The sequence below is a fragment of the Microcaecilia unicolor genome, chromosome 2 (assembly GCF_901765095.1).
Source record: "Microcaecilia unicolor chromosome 2, aMicUni1.1, whole genome shotgun sequence".
Taxonomy (NCBI): domain Eukaryota; kingdom Metazoa; phylum Chordata; class Amphibia; order Gymnophiona; family Siphonopidae; genus Microcaecilia; species Microcaecilia unicolor.
Genome location: NC_044032.1, coordinates 577684560 through 577703805, shown reverse-complemented (window position 1 = coordinate 577703805; position 19246 = coordinate 577684560). Strand labels below are relative to the sequence as shown.

The following is a 19246-nucleotide window of genomic DNA, read 5'->3' as shown; positions in this document are numbered from 1 at the left end:
TTCCTCTTTCCCACATGCAACACTTTGCACTTGCTCACATTAAACATCATCTGCCATTTGGATGCCCAGTCTCCCAATCTCGTAAGGTCGTCTTGCAGTTTTTCACAATCCTCTTGCGATTTAACAACTTTGATTAAATTTGTGTCATCAGTAAATATAATTACCTCAATAGTTACTCCCATGTCTAGCTCATTTATAAATATGTTAAAAAGCAGCGGTCCCAACACAGACCCCTGCAGAACCCCACTATCTACCCTTCTCCATTGAAAATACTATTTAACCCTATTCTCTGTTTTCTATCCTTTAACCAGTTTTTAATCCACAATAGAACACTACCTCCTATCCTATGACTTTCCAATTTCCTCTGGAGTCTTTTATGAGGTATTTTGTCAAATGCCTTTTGAAAATCCAGATACACAATATTGACCGGCTCACCTTTATCTACATGTTTGTTCACCCCTTCAACGGATTGTAGTAGATTGTTGAGGCAAAATTTCCCTTCGCTAAATCCATGTTGGCTTTGTCTCATGAATCCATGCTTTTGAATATGCTCTGTAATTTTGTTCTGTATAATAATCTCTACCATTTTGCCTGGCACCGACATCAGGCTTACCAGTCTGTAATTTCCCAGATCACCTCTGGAATCGGCATTACATTGACCAACCTCCAGTCTTCCGGCACCATTCTAGATTTTAAAAATAAATTACATGTTACTAACAATAGTTAGTTCATTTTTCAATTCTTTCAATCCTCTGGGATATATGCCATCCAGTCCTGGCAATTTGCTACTCTTAATTTTTCAAATTGTCCCATTACATTTTCCAGGTTTACAGAGATTTGATTCAGTTTTTCTGACTCATCGGTACTGAATACCATTTCTGGTGCCAGTATCTCTCCCACATCTTCCTTGGTGAAGACCAAAACAAAGAATTCACTTAATCTCTCAGGTATGGCCTTGTCTTACCTGAGTGCCCCTTCTACCCCTCAGTCATCTAGCAGTCCAACCGATTCTTTTGTCAGCTTTTTGCTTTTAATATACCTAAAAAATGTTTTTTGCCTCCAATGTAGTCTTCTTTTCAAAATCTCTCTTTGCCTTCCTTATCAGCGCTTTGCATTTGACTTACCATTCTATATGCTGTTTCCTATTATTTTCTGTTGGATCCTTCTTCCATGTTCTGAAGGATTTTCTTTTAGCTCTAATAACTTCCTTCACCTCACTTTTTAACCATGCTGGCTGTTGTTTGCCCTTCCTTCCTCCTTTTTTATACATGGAATATGTCTGGTCTGGTCTTCCTGGATGATATTTTTGAACAGCATCCATGCCAGATGTAAATTTTTGACCTTTACAGCTGCTCATCTAAGTTTTTTTTTTTTTTTTCACTGTTCTTCTCATTTTATCATAGTCTCCTTTTTGAAAGTTAAAAGCTATCGCATTGGATTTCCTGTGTGTACTTACTCCAGAGCTTATATCAAATCTGATCATGTTATGATTACCTCTTGCACCAGATCATTTGCTCCACTAAGGACTGGGTCTAGAATTGTTCCTTTTCTTGTTGGCTCCTGAACCACCTGCTCCATAAAGCAGTCTTTGATTCCATCAAGGAATTTCACCTCTCTGTTATGCACAGATGTTACATTTATCCAGTCAATATTGGGGTAATTGAAATCACCCATTATTATCGTGTTCCCCTATTTGTTAGCCTCCCTAATTTCTGATAACATTTTTACATATGTCTCTTCATCCTGGCCAGGTGGACGGTAGTACACTCCTATCACTTTTCTTTTCCCCATTACACATGGAATTTCAATCCATAGGGATTCTAAAATGTGTTTTGTGTCCTGTAGAATTTTTAGTCTATTCAATTCAAGGCCCTCCTTAATATACAATGCTACCTCTCCACCAATTCGATCAACCTTATCACTGCGATATAATTTGTATCCTGGTATGACAGTGTTCCACTGGTTATCCTCCTTCCACCAGGTCTCAGAGATGCCTATTATATCTACTTTTTTCATTTAGTACAATATATTCTAACTCTCCAATTTTATTTCTTTGGTTTCTGGCATTCACATATAGACATTTCAAATATGTTTGTTCCTATTTACATTGTGCTCATAAGAACATAAGAATAGCCATATTGGATTAGACCAATCATCTATCTAGCCCAGTATCCTACTTCCAACAGTGGCCAATCCAGGTCACAAGTACCTGGCAGAAGCCGATAATGGTAACAAGATTCCATGCTACTGATCTCAGAGCAAGCGGTGGTTTTCCCCATATCTGTCTCAATAGCAGACTGTAGACTTTTCCTAGAGGAACTTGTCCAAACCCTTTTTTAAACCCAGATATGCTAACTGCTGTAACCACATCCCTTGGCAATTCGTTCCAGAACTTAACTATTCATTGAGTGAAAAAATATTTTCTCCTATGAGACTACTGCTAGGAGTCAGTGGTTCCATTTTGAAACCAGCACTGGTGAGGGTAGGAGTTGACTGGGGATTGCTGTAGCATGGGGACCATGGATTTTGAAAGGTAAGTGTGAGGTGGAGGCCTTCAAAAACAGTAGGGTTCAAGACTTTTGGGCGTGGTGTCCAATACTTGGAGAGGGGATCTCTGGTTGGGGGCTTGATTTGGAGGGGATGGCTGCAAAAGTGTCTAATGCTTTTGAGATGATGGAATAATTCTGCTTGTGAGGTGGCTCACAAGTAGTAGTTTTCATTTTTCATGGGAGTCATCAACCTGCCCTTGGTAAATCAATGTCCAGTAAAAGCCCACTTTGTACCATGCCTTGATCATTATCCCCCTAAAAGATAATTTTATAAACCATTTTGTACTCGTGGAAATGACCATTATAAAATTGCACAGCCAAATGCAACTATCCAAGTACATGCGATGCCAAGATCTTACGTAAGTGAAGTCAGGATGGAATTGCAATATGTGTGTTTATTTTGTAAAGTAGAGTATACATACAGATTTACAGCCCCTTTGGAGCAGATGTACACCTGTGCACTATTAAGAATAGTTCTGGGAGCTTTTTTTTAAAGGCACATAGACACCTGTGTTGCCTTTATAAAACAGTGTCAACAAAAATCCAGTCAGCAAGGGAAGAATTTCCATATCATCAGACATATAAAAAACTATTCCAAAAATTAAAATAAATTAAATGTTAAAATAGGACCATCAAATGTGAATTAGTCCATCTGCATGAATATACATATGCTACAGTGGGTAATTTTAGATATCATCATCCAGTTACAGTACAAATTTTAATTTCTTTCATATGTATTCTCAGAAATCAAATATCTCATGAATAACCATCAAACTGATCAAATGGCTAAAAATTGCCATGCTGTCAGTTTGAGGATTATTCGTAAGATATTTTGATAAAATGTATATTAGAAATTAAAGTTTGGTCTGCAACTGTGTTGGACCAATGATATCTATAATTACTCATTGTGGCATATGTATATTCATGCAGATGGATTACTTCATATGTGATGGTCCCATTTCAAAATTGTTTCTACTCTGCCTTTAGCATAAAATAGGTGCCTTTATTTATTTATTTAATGTTATATAGGCACCCTATTAATGAAATTTCATCTAAATATATAGCTGCAAGTAGAGTGATTGCCAAGTACTTCACAGTTCATAATGTTAGGAATTTTTGGTAAATAAATGCAATGGGTTTTGCTGTTACTAAAACTAAGCTCTGCACATTGACACTTTTTTAATATGTTGGCAATTCGTTGATAAAAATAAAACGCTTTGTGAAAGGCAAAAGTTGGCACACTTGTCACAGAATAAGAAACAGTCATATCTTAATGTTTTACTAAATCTATGGCAAATGAGAGAGTGAGTGAGTGAGTTGGTGCACATTGTTGTGAAGAAACTGCTTTGCGTTCCTTTCTTTAAATGTTTGGAAGTTTATGTGAAATCATATTTTTATGTTTTGTTTAAGACCACACTGCTAAAAGAGCTTTTTGTGCATTTTATACAACATTACTTGGGGGGAGATACCCTAAAAGTAAAATAAAGCCCAACTTGAAAGCTGTGTTTATCTTTCAGTGTTAACTTCTGAAAGAAATAGGTAACAAATAAAAGTGAGTCAGTGAAAAAAGAAATAATAATTTAGTAAACAGACCTATTTTGGATGCACTGAGTGAGCTGGTGATTTCTAAATTACTTTGTTTCAAAACTAATAGAATTGATTAATATATGTTCTCTCTACCAGCATGGTTTATGTGCATTGCAACATCGCATACATTTTCTTTTTGTATTGCTTACACATCCCTTGCCAGGTTTATCATCTGTTTTACCAGAACCATTAACATGCTGGTAGAATGCCTAGCTGTATTGTAACTGGACATGTTGCTTCTGTGCAATCATAGAAAATGTAATCTGTTTGTGTAGCTTAAAACAAGAAATTGTTTTGGAGCAGAAAAAAAAAAGTTTCTTGGCTTATCTCACTTGCAACCCTACCATTACAGTGCTATTTTGATTCTATTGACATGGCCAAAATGGGTCTGTAGTGAAAGGTTCCTTTGCCCTTTCATAAAACAAATCCTCTTTGAAATTTATGCATCCTTTCATTAGGATTTGCACAAATTTAAGAACATTCAGGCTCTGATAGAGTAAATATCATGCCTGTTGCACTGCAGTGAGTATTCAAACTGTTTGTAAGTCTGGCAATAATCTCTTATAGCTAAACAAAAAAAAAAATACAAAATAAATCCTGAGTTACATTCAGCCATCTGTGCATGGTATTTCAAAATACAGGTGATGTAACTGCTTCCTAAGTTGTCTCTGCCTGCACTGACAAAGAGTGCTTTCGTCATTCCTTATAGGAGATTATCTCCTTCTAGAAGTTACGTAGAAATAGCCATAGTCTGTTGGAATGGTTCATTTGACAATTGGCAATATAAATTGCTATTCCAAAGTACAAGAAAATGAAAAGTTTGGTATGAAAGCTTGGATACTTTGCAGACTGTAATACCTCTTACTGGACCAATATAAGAACTATTAAAAAGCATTGACAGATATGCAGTTTGTAGATTTTACAGGTCAGAGCTACTGACATGTTGAGTACCAGGTTACCATGGTGACTCAAATTCCCCCTCTGTTAATCTTGGTGCTTTGCCTGAAATAGATGCAGTTCACACTCAGTAAAGCAGTGTATATACTGGATGTAGTCTTGAGTCTGGCTCCTGCCTCTTTTATCCAAGGGAACTCGCTGGAAGCTTAAGATGTATTGATAGCACAGACACTGTCTATGGAACATGCACCTTCAAATATCCCACATCTTCCATCTGCAAGCATATGTTAGGTATCCTGACTACCTTCCATGTCCCACATGGAATACAGTCTTCGGGAGGTAAAGGTAAAAAAAAAAAAGTACATAAGTATAGTGCAGAGTCAGGGAAACACTTTTTTGATGGGAGATGCCAAACAAATTTCCATCCTTGCCCCTAAGCTTTCTAGTTGTTGATACTGTGTTGAACAAAGCATTAGTTTGACCATGGCCCCAATGGTTCACCTCATTTCGCAGTCTATGATGTGGACAAAGAAAAAGGTATAGAGCAATAGATACAGAAGCAGAAAAGAAAAGGGTAATATGACCAGGAGACAGAATGGAGGAGGTAAGATGGAAAAGTGATAAGATAGATGTTAAGGTAGCAAGGAGACAAAAGGGGGATGGGCAGTGAAGTATGTGTGAGAGTTACTAGGCATGTGTATGATTGAGAGACAAGTAAAGGTGTGAGCAAAATCTAAATAAAGTAGCAAGTAGGTAAGCATTTAAGTGTGAGACTGGAGAGAGGTTCTCGTTACCAGAATCTATAGCTGTGTCTGTTAGAATGTTGCCAGCTGTGTATGTGACTTTAGTTATGTGTGTGTAAAAAGACTGCATATGTATCTTAATAAATAGATCATATGCATATTCTGTGTATATGAGAGAAACTGTGGGCGTGACTCAAACAGTTGATGAATGTATAAAATGGCCTCCCAGAGGAGGAGACAGTGGCAACCCTTTAAAAGAAATCAAGATTATAACTCGTTTTGAGCTGTGTTTGGAAAAGAAAATATTTAAATCTAAAATCCAAATGTGAAGAAGGCTTGGGATAAGTACAGAAGATATGTAATTGCAGAGAAGTGAGGGGAAAGCCACAGATCACCTGGGCTCCATGACATTGCTACAGGATTGGAAATGGGAGGACTTAGATGGCTTCAATCTGCATCATATTTTTAAATCTAATTGTAATTAGTTTGGCCTGGCTCCAACATTTCAGCCAAATTTCAACAATCCTGACAGAAGTACAACAACCTGCAAACAATTTTCTCCAGAAACAAGACAAGTGTAATAGACGTATGGCAGCACTGAAGTTAGCAAGGCTTACTTGCAAGATTTATTACTTATGCATCAAATAACATGTTAGTATACCCTTCCTTGTTACTCTCCCCATAACTATTTTTTTCTGGTTTATACTGTATAAAATCACCAAAAAGACAATGGTCATTAAACATTTGATTTTTATCCATCAATACACAGAAGGATTACCTAAGTAACATTTCTGTGTGTGTTTATTGTTGGTGTCTGCATTCATGATTAAGAGCATAGGAGCATAAAGTGCATATTTATAAAATGTGCCATCGTAATATAGACCACATGGTGCTTGCATGCCAGGTTTCATCAGGAAGAAGTAACAAACTGTTTTTCTAAATGTACTGTTAGACTGAAGACAATTGCACCATTAACACTTTCGATATATTAAATTATTTTAATTGTTTCCCGAATTTTCCCTTTTTGCTCATAAAAGCAGACAAGATAGGAATCAAAGGTAACCGCACAAAAGCTGTAGGGAGATTGTCACGAGAAATCACTCTCCGCTATCTGTCTTGAAGCACGTCACTACCGTGTTTTTGTTCAGTCTATCAATGTTTTATTGTGGTCCTTATGGTATTTCATTTTGTCCGTCCTTAGTAATCAAATATGCACAGCTATTACATTTAGTTGGAAATCCTGTCGGTCCTGTCCCATCCGTATGCAGCCTGAATCCTAATGTTTGTTAGAATAGATGCTAAGCTGCTTCACTATCTCCTGGGCTTTGCTTATTCTGTGAAAAGGAATGTACTTTTGGCATGAAGTATAGTCACTGAAACTGGCCTATACTTTGTGTGGTTATTTAAAAAACTGTAATTACCCATGAATATACTGTAACTCTTGAGACCAGATAAAATTAAACATTTTCTTTTGTTTTGCATCTATGCACTTACACCTAGATTTCTCTATAGAGAATTTCAATTAACATACCCACCAGTGATTGACGTGGTGTGGCATACCATAACTGTGTTTTTAAGGGCACAGAAGTTGCTGTACTAATATATTAAAGATTTTACATGGTGCATTCCAGCTTCCTAGTTCTTCTAAAGGAAATATAAACATAATTTTGCCTGGTCTCCAGATACTGTTCAAGTATTTTAGTTTACACAGCTCAGTGGTGCTCAAGTATCAGGCCTATCAAAGATGCTGTTAAAATTAAGTGTTCTAGGTTATCATGACAGTTCTGTATTCATGTGCAATTACAGTACTTGTGCTTATACAAAGGCCTGTTCCCAGTAAGTGTCTTTTATTTGTTTATTTTATATTTGAAGAAAAAACCTGCAGTGCTTGAATCACTTGTTGTTTGCTTTGTTTCGGCAGACGGATGCCCTGGTCTGTGTAATAGCAATGGAAGGTGCACATTGGATCAAAATGCCTGGCATTGTGTTTGCCAGCCAGGGTGGAGAGGAGCAGGATGTGATGTAGCCATGGAGAATCTCTGCGCTGATAGCAAGGACAATGAAGGAGGTAAAGTGTACTGTTCTCAAAATTCCTACAGTACTGGCTAACAAATTGGTATCAGACATGCTCCACAATAGCGATCCTTGTTGGAGATTTAAGGAGGATTTGAATTGTGTTACTGAAAGTTGAATGTATATTTGACACTCTCATTTATAGAGTATATTACTGGGATCTTTTTTCAAAAGTCTTGCTCATATGATGATCCATGAGATGTATAATATTAGGCCAGCTGCATGGATAGTATTATCTAAATGCAAAAAGCCCATGCTAAATGCACAGTCCAACCGCTCTGTGCTATGTAGTTAGAGCCAGATGAATGAGGCAATTTTCTGAAAGACAAGGCTTCCATGTTGTAATCAAGACACATCTCCCAGAGCCTGGCAAATGGAACCAGAAAAATAAGCCCCCCCCCTTTTTTTTTGGGGGGGGGGGTCCAGCAGTTTCCTGTTGCTCCATGGGCTTTCATTGCCATTGAAACCAGCCTTCAATGAGTTACAGCTCCATGAGCTTTTATATGTACAGTAACTATGTAGGGATGGATTTTCCCTTTTTTTAAAAATATCCTACTTTCCCAGCTCACTTGAGGGTCCTTTCACAAAGGCGCACTAGTGTTTTTAGTGCGTGCATTAAATATGCGTGCGCTAAACGCTAGAGACGCCCGTATATTCCTATGGGCGTCTCTAATGTTTAGCATGCGCTAATCATTAGCGCATGGTAAAAAAGCTAGCGCCCTTTTGTAAAAGACCCCCTCAGTCCAGTCATTGCAGTAGCGATCTTTGACCTAGGGGCTACTACTACTACTTAACATTTCTAGAGCGCTACTAGGGTTACGCAGCGCTGTACAAATTAACAAAGAAGGACGGTCCCTGCTCAAAGGAGCTTACAATCTAAAGGATGAAATATCAAGTTGGGGCAGTCTAGATTTCCTGAGTAGAGGTGTAGTGGTTAGGTGCCGAAGGCGACATTGAAGAGGTGGGCTTTGAGCAATGATTTGAAGATGGGCAGGGAGGGGGCCTGGCATATGGGCTCAGGGAGTTTGTTCCAAGCATGGGGTGAGGCGAGGCAGAAAGGGTGGAGCCTGGAGTTGGCGGTGGTGGAGAAGGGTACTGAAAGGAGGGATTTGTCTTGAGAGCGGAGGTTACGAGTAGGAACGTAAGGGGAGATGAGGGTAGAAAAGTAAGGAGGGGCTGCAGATCGAGTGCATTTGTAGGTTAATAGGAGAAGCTTGAACTGTATGCGGTATCTCATCGGAAGCCAGTAAAGTGACTTGAGGAGAGGGGTGATATGAGTATATCGGTCCAGGCGGAAGATAAGACGTGCAGCAGAGTTCTGAACGGACTGAAGGGGGGATAGATGGCTAAGTGGGAGGCCAGTGAGGAGTAGGTTGCAGTAGTCAAGGCGAGAGGTAATGAGAGAGTGGGTGAGAGTTTGGGTGGTGTGCTCAGAGAGGAAGGGGCGAATTTTGCTAATGTTATAGAGGAAGAAGCGACAGGTCTTGGCTATCTGTTGGATATGCGCAGAGAAGGAGAGGGAGGAGTCGAACATGACACCGAGGTTGCGGGCAGATGAGACGGGGAGGATGAGGGTGTTATCAACTGAGATAGAGAGTGAAGGGAGAGGAGAAGTGGGCTTGGGTGGGAAGACAATAAGTTCGGTCTTGGCCATGTTCAGTTTCAGGTAGCGGTTGGACATCCAGGCAGCAATGTCGGATAAGCAGGCCGATACTTTGTCTGGGGTTTCTGCAGTGATGTCTGGTGTGGAGAGATAAAGCTGGGTATCGTCAGCATAAAGATGATAGTGGAAACCATGAGATGAGATCAGGGAGCCCAGGGAAGAGGTGTAGATTGAAAAAAGAAGGGGTCCAAGGACAGATCCCTGAGGAACTCCAACTAAGAGCGGGATAGGGGTGGAGGACGAACCATGAGAGTGTACTCTGAAGGTACAATGAGAGAGATAAGAGGAGAACCAGGAGAGGACAGAGCCCTGGAACCCAAAAGAGGACAGTGTGTCAAGAAGTAAGTTGTGATTGACAGTGTCAAAAGCGGCGGATAGGTCGAGGAGGATGAGGATGGATTACTGACCTTTGGATTTGGCGAGGAACAGGTCATTGCAGACTTTAGATAGTGCCGTTTCTGTCGAGTGTAGGGGGCGAAAGCCGGATTGAAGCGGATCGAGGATGGCATGAGAGGAGAGAAAATCAAGGCAGCGGCTGTGAACGGCACATTCAAGTATCTTGGAGAGGAAGGGTAAGAGGGAAATGGGGCGGTAGTTGGAGGGACAGGTAGGGTCAAGTGATGGTTTTTTGAGGAGTGGTGTGACTACAGCATGCTTGAAGGTGTCCGGGACAGTTGCAGTGGAGGGAAGGGAGAGGTTGAGGATATGACAGATGGGGGGGGGGGGGGGGGGGGTGATAGTAGGAGAGGGGGCAGTGTACTAGGACTCCTTTGAGAGTCTCTGGTTCCTAAGCCTGAACACTATCCCCTAGATTCTGTAAATTTGAGCATGCAATTTGGTGCTTAGTGTACAAAATTGTGTACACAGGTTATAGAATAGTGCCTGTTACACCCCTAACATAATTATTGAATTAGGTACTAATAGGCATTAACTTCCCAATTCTATATATTGCGCCTTAATTTCCACATGGAATTTGAAGTGTATTCTATAACAATGCGTGTAAATAAGGGGTCCTTTTACTAAGGCGCGCTGAAAAATGGCTTGTGGTAGTGTAAGCGCAGGTTTTGGGCTTGCGCCGATCGATTTTTTTATCGTGCCTGTAAAAAAAAGGCCTTTTTTTTTTTTTTTTTTTTTTTTGCTGAAAATGGACGTGCGGCAAAATCAAAATTGTCGTATGTTCATTTTGGTCTGAGACCTTACCACCAGCCATTGAGCTAGTAGTAAAGACTCACACGGTAACCGGGTGGTAGTTACCTACGCGCACCAAATGCCACTTGTCACGCGTCCATTATGCGCGCCTGAAAATAAAAAATATTTTTCAGACGCACGCCAAAAATGAAATTCCTGCAAAAGCCACGCGGTATCTCCATTTTGGTGTGCGTTGGGTGCGCATAGACACTTACGCAGCTTAGTAAAAGGGCCCCTCTATTGGTTAAATAGCTAATCAGCACTATCATTTGGATGTTAATCAATTATCAGCACTAATTGGTATTAATTAAGATTTATGTGTACAACTCGCTAAGCGTATTCTGTTACGTAGTATGTGTAAATTCTAAGTCACATAGGGCATGAGTATTTATAAAACCTATGCGAGTTGTTATAGAATACACCCGCTTCGCACCTAATGGTGTAAATGACCATGACTAAATTTGGTCATGTGGATAGGCACTCAGCATATTTTATATACCGCGTGGAAATTTAAGCCTACTCTATAAAATTTACGCATACTTTAGAGAATACACCTAGGCATCTTTATTTCCACATAGGATTTTCAGGCGCCATATAAAGAATCTATCCCTAAGTACCAATAATGGACCATAATTGGCTTTAATTTTCAACTGCAGTTAAGTGCTATTCTCAAAACTTTGCACCTAAGTTCAACAGTGCCTAACTGCAAAGGAGGCGGCTTCATGGGTGGGTCTAGGAATGTTTCGCAGTTGTGCACACAAGTTATAGAATACTAGCATTTCCATGTGCAGCTGCAACATTTAGGTGTGCTCATTTACTCCAGCCATTTGGCTGGTGTAAGTGCTTATGCCTAAAGTTGGGTACAAGAGTGTCAACATATGTTAGTACTCTTTAATGGCAATTATGCGTGTAATTGCCATTATAGAATTGACGCTTACCCCCAGATTCTATATAGCGAGCCTAGCGTTCTGTTCCAAAATATAAGCATATTCCATAATGATGTGCATCAGCATTGATAATAGCACTTAACAAACATTAATGAGAACTAATTGGCAATAATTAGAATTTAAGCGCACAACTCACTAAGCATATTCAGTAACATACTGTGCCTAAATTCTAATGTGCACAGTACAAAAGGAACATGGTCAAAGTTTATACACATAGTTATAGAATATAGACCAGTGTGCGTAAATCTACACACAGGGAATTATGCCACATTTCCGGTGGTGTAAATGGATGGGCCTACTTTTAGGCGCTGTGATATCAGCTAAGCATATTCTGTATACCACACCTAAATCTAGGCAACACTTATAGAACATGCTTAGGCAGAAATATTTACCGCGTGGAATTTTTAGATGTCTTATGTAGAATCTGGTCTGTAACGCCCAAATTTTTGACAGCTAATTTTTGGTGCTGTTTCTTGAATTTACCCCATGTGTCCCCATTGAGCAATGACTGACTCCCTCTGCCCAATGGGCTGCCTCCATTGCTACCGCTGAGCCACCTAGCTGAGAAAAAAATTATTTAGGATTATTTGGGGACAAGAGGTTTGTCTCCATATTTTATTTTTCACAACTAAAACAGATGGGCTTGCTCATAGATAATACTAAATGCAAAAAAACCTTAATACATCTGAGTTGTCCAATAAATTTATGTGACTTGGAAAATTTTCCCAAAAGTGAGAAATGGGCAGCATAATCTTAAGAAAACAGAAATATATACACAATTCAGACAGGAACAAACATAAAAATGATAAACATATTTTTCAAAATAAATATTTTTATATCAATTTTAATAGGTTTTAATTTATAAAGCAATTTTCAAAGGGTTTAATTTACATCAATGATAATAATAAAAGTATTTTTGTTTTCTACAAACTGGATAGTGCCAAAATAAGGTTTATTTTGGCCCTGTACTCACCTTTTTGTGAAACTTTTCAAAGTTGTTGCATGCTTGAGAAAGGTGTGCAATATCCCACCAACCAGACTTTTCTCACAGTATTGGAAATAAGTTTTATTTTGTTTGTAGTTTGATTTGTGCATTTTTAAAGAAATAAATTATAGTGTGCAATCTTTTGAACAAGGAGCCCAGTTGTCTACAAATTATTTGCAATACCAAACTTGAACCTGTGCCCAATAAATTAAGAAGAAATACAAAAGCTACTTTATATGTAAGTATAATAACTTTAAAAACATGCATAAATTAGAGTAGTAACATTCTATTTATTTTATTTCTAAATGCAGATCATTCACAGGTCAGTTATTGACTCCCACTCCCATTCATTTCCTTTCATGTCTCTCAGCCATTTATCCATCTGTGAAGTCATTCAGTTGCCTTGGAATTTTTCATTTTGCATTGTGAATAAATTAGTAACCTTCTGAAGTATTAAGCAGGCCCACTGGATTATCAGAGCACTCCTGATGAATCACACTGCTGCCAAAAATTATATAGCAGTCTATCAACTGGCTGTCATTGCAGAAATTAGTAGCTCTTTCCATTTTGTAGCTGAACTTATGCTGAAAGAATGGGGACCCTCTGTTAACTATGATCTTTAATATAACTCAAATGTTATCTAATTTGTCTAGACTATACTTTAAATTGAAATATTACTTTTCTTTTGGATTAGTTCAAATTATAAGGTGCAAGAAAACTAGCAATTTTTAAATTTTTTTAAATTTCACTTAAAAAAATAAATGCATCAAAGCATACTTTGAACAGGAAATGATGTAATCCTGTAACATACAAATGGGGGGGGGGGAGGGGGGGAGGATGAAACAGAAAGCAGGAATACAGCTAATAGCACACATTAGTAAAAAACCAAATGCACAACGCTAGAAAAAGTTGGATTTATGAAAAAATAATAATATACAGGAAATGTAAGACAGCTTTATCTATCTAAACGGCTACAGAAACAAGCACAAGATGCAACAGAGATATCTAATTAAGCATTAGAAATCCCTTTTTCTTCAAGGAAAAATTGTAACTGAGGCAGCTCGTAGAATACATAAGAATTATTATCCAAAGAAATTAAACATTTACAAGGCTATCTCAACTGAAATTTAGAACCCAAAAGTGCTGACATTCAGGAAGACATATCATTCTTCTGCTTTGTGTCTTAGAAGTGTCTGGAAAAACAGATATCTTCCCTCCTAAAAAAAAGAAAAAGTACAGTCTGTAGATCTAACGAACAAAACACAGTGAAGCATCTCTATCTTGAAGAAAGACAAAAGAGGCATAAGGTAGTACTGGAAATCACCTCATCTACAGAACTCCTGAAAATCTCAGTTAAACTCATACAGATACTTAAATGGAGTATTTCAACAATCTCTGTGTAGATGTAAGCAAACAAGGAAAATTTAGAATTCTTAAGTTCACCTGTCTACTATAATTATAAGAATTCTTCACCTTACGATAAACTAACATCTTATCTTGATCAAAAGAAGCTTGACGCTGTTTCACTTGTTGAATTCGTTCTCATTTCCTCCATTCTAACAACCTGAGAAGCATAATTTTCCTCCATCTTCTGAAATCTAGCTGAGTTCTCTGACTGTAGGAACAATTCTAGATTATACCTTGTTGAAGTTCTATTTTTATTTGATATACTGCTGTTGGGTCATGCCATCAAGGAAGTTTACAATAAAATAAAACATGTTAGAAAAGAAGTTATATTATGGGGAAAGTATATGGAGAGAAAAGGCTACATGTATAAAGGTTCTAGCACAGCCCATATTGCGTCCAGTGTGACCTCTGCAGGTTTAACAAGGGGAGGCAGAGTTGAATTCAGCCTTAACACCTGGCCACCTTCCATCACCCCTGGGAGCAGTGGCATTTGAGAAGAAACCACTGTTGATGATTCCACAACTAATACCCACAGCACCGCTCAGCAATGCTGACTCCCATCAAGTGATGCGGCTCAGCTGCTGCAAGTTCACATGGATATGGTGGGAGTGCTGGGCCAATGGGACTAAGCAAAAACTCACTTTTGAGGTTGGAGTTCTTCCTCTCATCCAAACCATCTGGAACACCCCTGGACAAAGCTGAGGTATAGCTGATGATCTCCACTTGTTTCAGCGAGGAAGTTGATAGAAATTAGTCAGAAGCCTGCAGCTTCTCTTTCCTGTTTGGCATCAGGAGAAAGGTAAACTTGAACTCAAACAGTAAAATAAAACAAAATAAAGTGGAAACCTGCTCAATGTGCTCACTGAAACACGATATTGGATGTTCCATTTTGTGATAAAGTGTGCATGCTAAACTAATGTAAGGCCTAACCAAGAAGGAACTTCTAGGGATCTAGTCAAACTCTCTGAACATAATTACAAAGTCTTGATTTTGAAACTTTTATGTTTCTCACATCAGAATATCTTTTTTTTTTTTTTTTTTTTATTTGCAATATGCATTCAATGAACAATGAAGCTGTGAAATTTGTTGCCAGAGGATGTGATCAAGGTATCTAATATAACCGGGTTTAAAAGGAGTTTGTGCAAACTTGTAGAGGAAAACTCCATAAACAATTATTAGTGAAATAGGCTTTGGAAAGCTACCACTCATTTCTGGGAGGTAGCTGCAAGAAATCTCCTCTCTGTAGTCTGTGACCTGTAGGGCTATTTCCCTGTGAGCCTCACTCTGCTGATCTCAGCCTGTGTATACAACTATGTCAAGATGGAGTCTGTGAACTAAGACCCGGCACTTCAGTGACCAAGCAGATTCAACTTTCTGTTTGTACCAGAGCTCTGCTTGTGGTAAATAACTGGCAGGCCTGAGAAAAACTCAAGGATATGCAGTGGGCTACCTGACCCTTGCACCTCCCTGATGAGCTACAGGGGGTAAGGCCATGGTGCCAGCGAGTCTGATGAGAGACAGGAATGCATACCACAATGTAACAACTGGAAGAAAAAAAGGTTTTTTTCTTGCTCAGGGAAGGAGCTGGACAAGATCCTGATTGGTTGCTGTCTGGTCACCTGGGAATCAGGGGCCAAAGAGCGAAGACCAGAAAGAGAAGTACAAGGAGGACAGACAGAAGAAGAAAGAAAAGAAGAAAGGGAGAATTTGTCTGGTTCTACTGGAAGAAGGGTAGCTGAAAAGACCACCAGCGAGACCTGAAGTGGTCCACAACCTTGTGAACTGACCATCTGAAGAAAGTACCTGTTGGTTCAGCTCTACCGGCCAGAGAGACTGTAATCCTGCATGCTGCAGAGAGCCTGTGTTGTTTCCTAAGACGGGGACTCGCTGTGGAAAACAGCTGGAGTCTAAAAGGAAAAACCTGTGTCCACTTCATCTGAGAGACCACCTAGAGTCGGCTCGGTGAGGATTACAGAGATTTATTTCCTATAGTCGGGGATTAGCTAGTGGGTTCTTACCTCAGCAAAGGCGGGTTAGTCAGAACTTTGTGATCAGGAAGATGTGCTGCTAACTGTATTACTTCATGACCTAGTCAGTATTACTAATCAGGATTGTGTAATAACCTAGTAACCAGTGATATCAGTGTTTTACTTAGACAATACATTCTACAGTTGCTTATCAGCATAAGGGAGCTACAATTGTACAGCTGAGCTGTAGTGTAGGGTGTATTATTCTATTTTCTTACCTATATAATAAATTAATATATTTCACAGCAGTGACTTTACTTTTATTCCAGTTCTCTCTAACAGAAGAAAAGTTCTGGTGTAGGCCCAGAACAGCCAGGTTCCTTTATAATATATAACCCCTGGACAGAGCTAGGAAGTTGGTTTAGCCAGACTCCTGTAAACGGAACCTGGGAATTGCTCATTGGGTAGCTTTGCCCAGAAGAGTTATTCATCCTATAAATGCTTACAGACCTAGATTGGTCACTGCTGGAGATAGGCTACTGGACTTGATCAACTTTTCATCTGACCTAGCATGGCATATCTTATATTTTTATATGAATTATTGGTTCACAATGTGTTTTCTAAATTAAATCTGCAAACCTACAAATTTAAGAGAAATTAACTTATGTTTGTATAGAATTTGCAGTTGAGATAAATATCTGTAAGTATAATCATTTTTGAGGAGTAAAAAGAGTTCATTTTATTAGATATACCAGGGGTAGGCAACTCTGGTCCTCGAGAGCCGCAGGCAGGTCAGGTTTTCAGGATATCCACAATGAATATGCAGGAGATAGATTTGCATACCATGGAGGCAGTGCTTGCAAATCTATCTCCTGCATATTCATTGTGGATATCCTGAAAACCTGACCTGCCTGTGGCTCTCGAGGACCGGAGTTGCCTACCCCTGAGATATACTGAGCCACCATGCAGGTCTATGCCACATCTTTTTTGGTGGGGGGGAGGGGGGCGCAGGAGAGCCAAAGTTTCATTCTGCTCCTTTGTGCTTCCAGCTCCATCAGAACTGGGGCTGGGCTCCAATACCAGGGGCTTTATGCACAACTGCCTGTGACTTTTTCACCTATTCTTTATCTCCTTCCAGCTCATTTAACCCAGTCATTGAAGTGACAGTCCTCAACCAGGAGCCTTGCTCCAGGTCTCTTTCCAGAACCCTGCAATCACAGGTCCTAACTCCAACCACTGCTTCCCCATAAGGGTTGTGAATGATCTCTCTTCAGCATCCCTAGCCCCATCTAACCCAGGGAGTGGAAAACCTAAATCTGAAATTGAATTCAGATCCTTTTGCAAAGTAATGCAAAGCATTGCCACTGGGCCAGATCATGTGCTTTTCATATTTTAAGCATAAGGAACATAAAATATTAAGGGCCTTATTAAAAAGTTTCACATAGACATGGAATGGAAGGATAAGAGGCTTGAAGGTTATATTTTATGTACCAAAGTTGTTTAACTTTTTCTACAGCATAGGTATCTTGCTGTTTAAATTAATTATGCTAGGTACTATTAGCTACCCAACTGCAGACAACAATTTAAAAAAATGTTGTCCAAAGTTAGGGAAAACCAGATTCATAACCATTCATCACTTGCTTAGGCAAGTTGCTGATAAACTCCCAAGAAAAATAACAAACAGTATGTCCCTGCATTTTGGCTGGTGAAAATGAGATTCTTTGTCTGATTGATGGCAGCAGAGAGGCTTGTAAAAATGCATTTCCAGCTGATTAGTTCAGTAGGTGTCAATCTCATGCAGTTTTATGACCTGCAGACTATATGCCAGATGCACATTTGCTTTTTGTAAAATAACAGAGGAATGACTGAGTATGAGCGTTGTTTTTGGCAAATACACCTGAAATTTTCAGGCATATGAGGGAGAGCAGGGGAATAAGAATGCAAACAGTATATTTAGCTATAAGTTGGAGTAGTTTAAAAGCTTGTGCAAGGAAAACACAGTTCAGAATTAAGTAAATTACATGAACACAGCATGCATACGCCTGTTGGAACTCTGCTACAAGACTGTGGAGACATACAGTTTCAACAAGACTAGTAAGCATATGATTTCTGAAAGGCATCAGAATCCTAGTAATTAGTGGAGTTAACCCCCATGCTTAGGCACCTGAGGTACCCTTGCCATCCTTGTGGACCAGAGATCTTCCTCTCAGAGAATCTTCTATGCTTATTCAATGCTTTTTTGATTCAAATACTATCCTCCTCTCCACAGTCTCCTTTGGGAGGTTTTACCATGAATCCATCACTCTTTCTGTAAATAAATATTTCCTTAGAGTACTCTGGAGTGTAACCCCTTTCACGCTCATCTTTTGATGCCTCCTTTCAGAGCTTCCTTTTAATTGAAAGAGGCCTGCCTCCTGTGTATTAATGCCTTGGAAATATTTAAATGTTTCTGTCATGCAGTGCTTTTTTTGTAAGAAAAAAGGTACCAGTACTCATATAGGGCCAGCTCTAAGGGCGGGGTCACTATGGCTCTGCACTACAGTAGCCACAACTCATAATAGCCACACCCATTTTACCAGCCATGGAGCATATAAACCTACAACCTTAAACATCCCAAACCACTCCCTCCCTGTTTCGGATAGCCTAAAACTACTCGGCGTCATAATTGATCGGAACCTGACACTTGAAAGCCAAGTAAATTCCACCACAAAGAAAATGTTCCATTCAATGTGGAAACTTAAACGTATAAAACCTTTCTTCCCGCGAGATGTATTTCACAACCTAATACAATCAGTGGTATTAAGCCATTTAGATTATTGCAACAGAAATTATGTAGGTTGTAAAGATCAACTAATTAAGAAACTTCAGACTGCCCAGTATATAGCAGCTAGACTGATCTTCGGAAAATTAAAATCTGAAAGTGCCAAACCCGTTCATGAAAAATTGCATTGGCTTCCCATCAAAGAACACATTGCCTTCAAGGTTTGCACTCTGGTCCACAGGATTATTTATGGCGTAGTTCCTGGATACATGTTGAACCTAATAAATCTGCCACCCAGAAACAGTACCAGTCTATCCCAAACTTACTTAAATTTACATTATCCAGACTGCAATGGTCTTAGATACAAATCAACTTATGCATCCAGCTTCTCTTACATAAGTACACAACTGTGGAATGAACTGCCTAAAACCGTGAAATCAATTCATAACCATCTTAACTTCAGGAAGTCACTGAAAACC

At 39.2% G+C, this 19246-nt stretch overlaps 1 protein-coding gene across 3 annotated transcripts in view; it reads left to right on the top strand.

Annotated features, from left to right (window-relative positions):
- Window positions 1-19246, top strand: part of TENM3 (teneurin transmembrane protein 3) — a 582976-nt gene that overhangs the window by 404565 nt on the left and 159165 nt on the right. For all 3 annotated transcript variants that reach the window (XM_030191520.1, XM_030191518.1, XM_030191519.1), the window contains exon 12: window positions 7698-7844. In XM_030191520.1, coding sequence (XP_030047380.1) covers window positions 7698-7844 — 147 coding nt within the window. The remainder of the gene's footprint in view (window positions 1-7697; window positions 7845-19246) is intronic.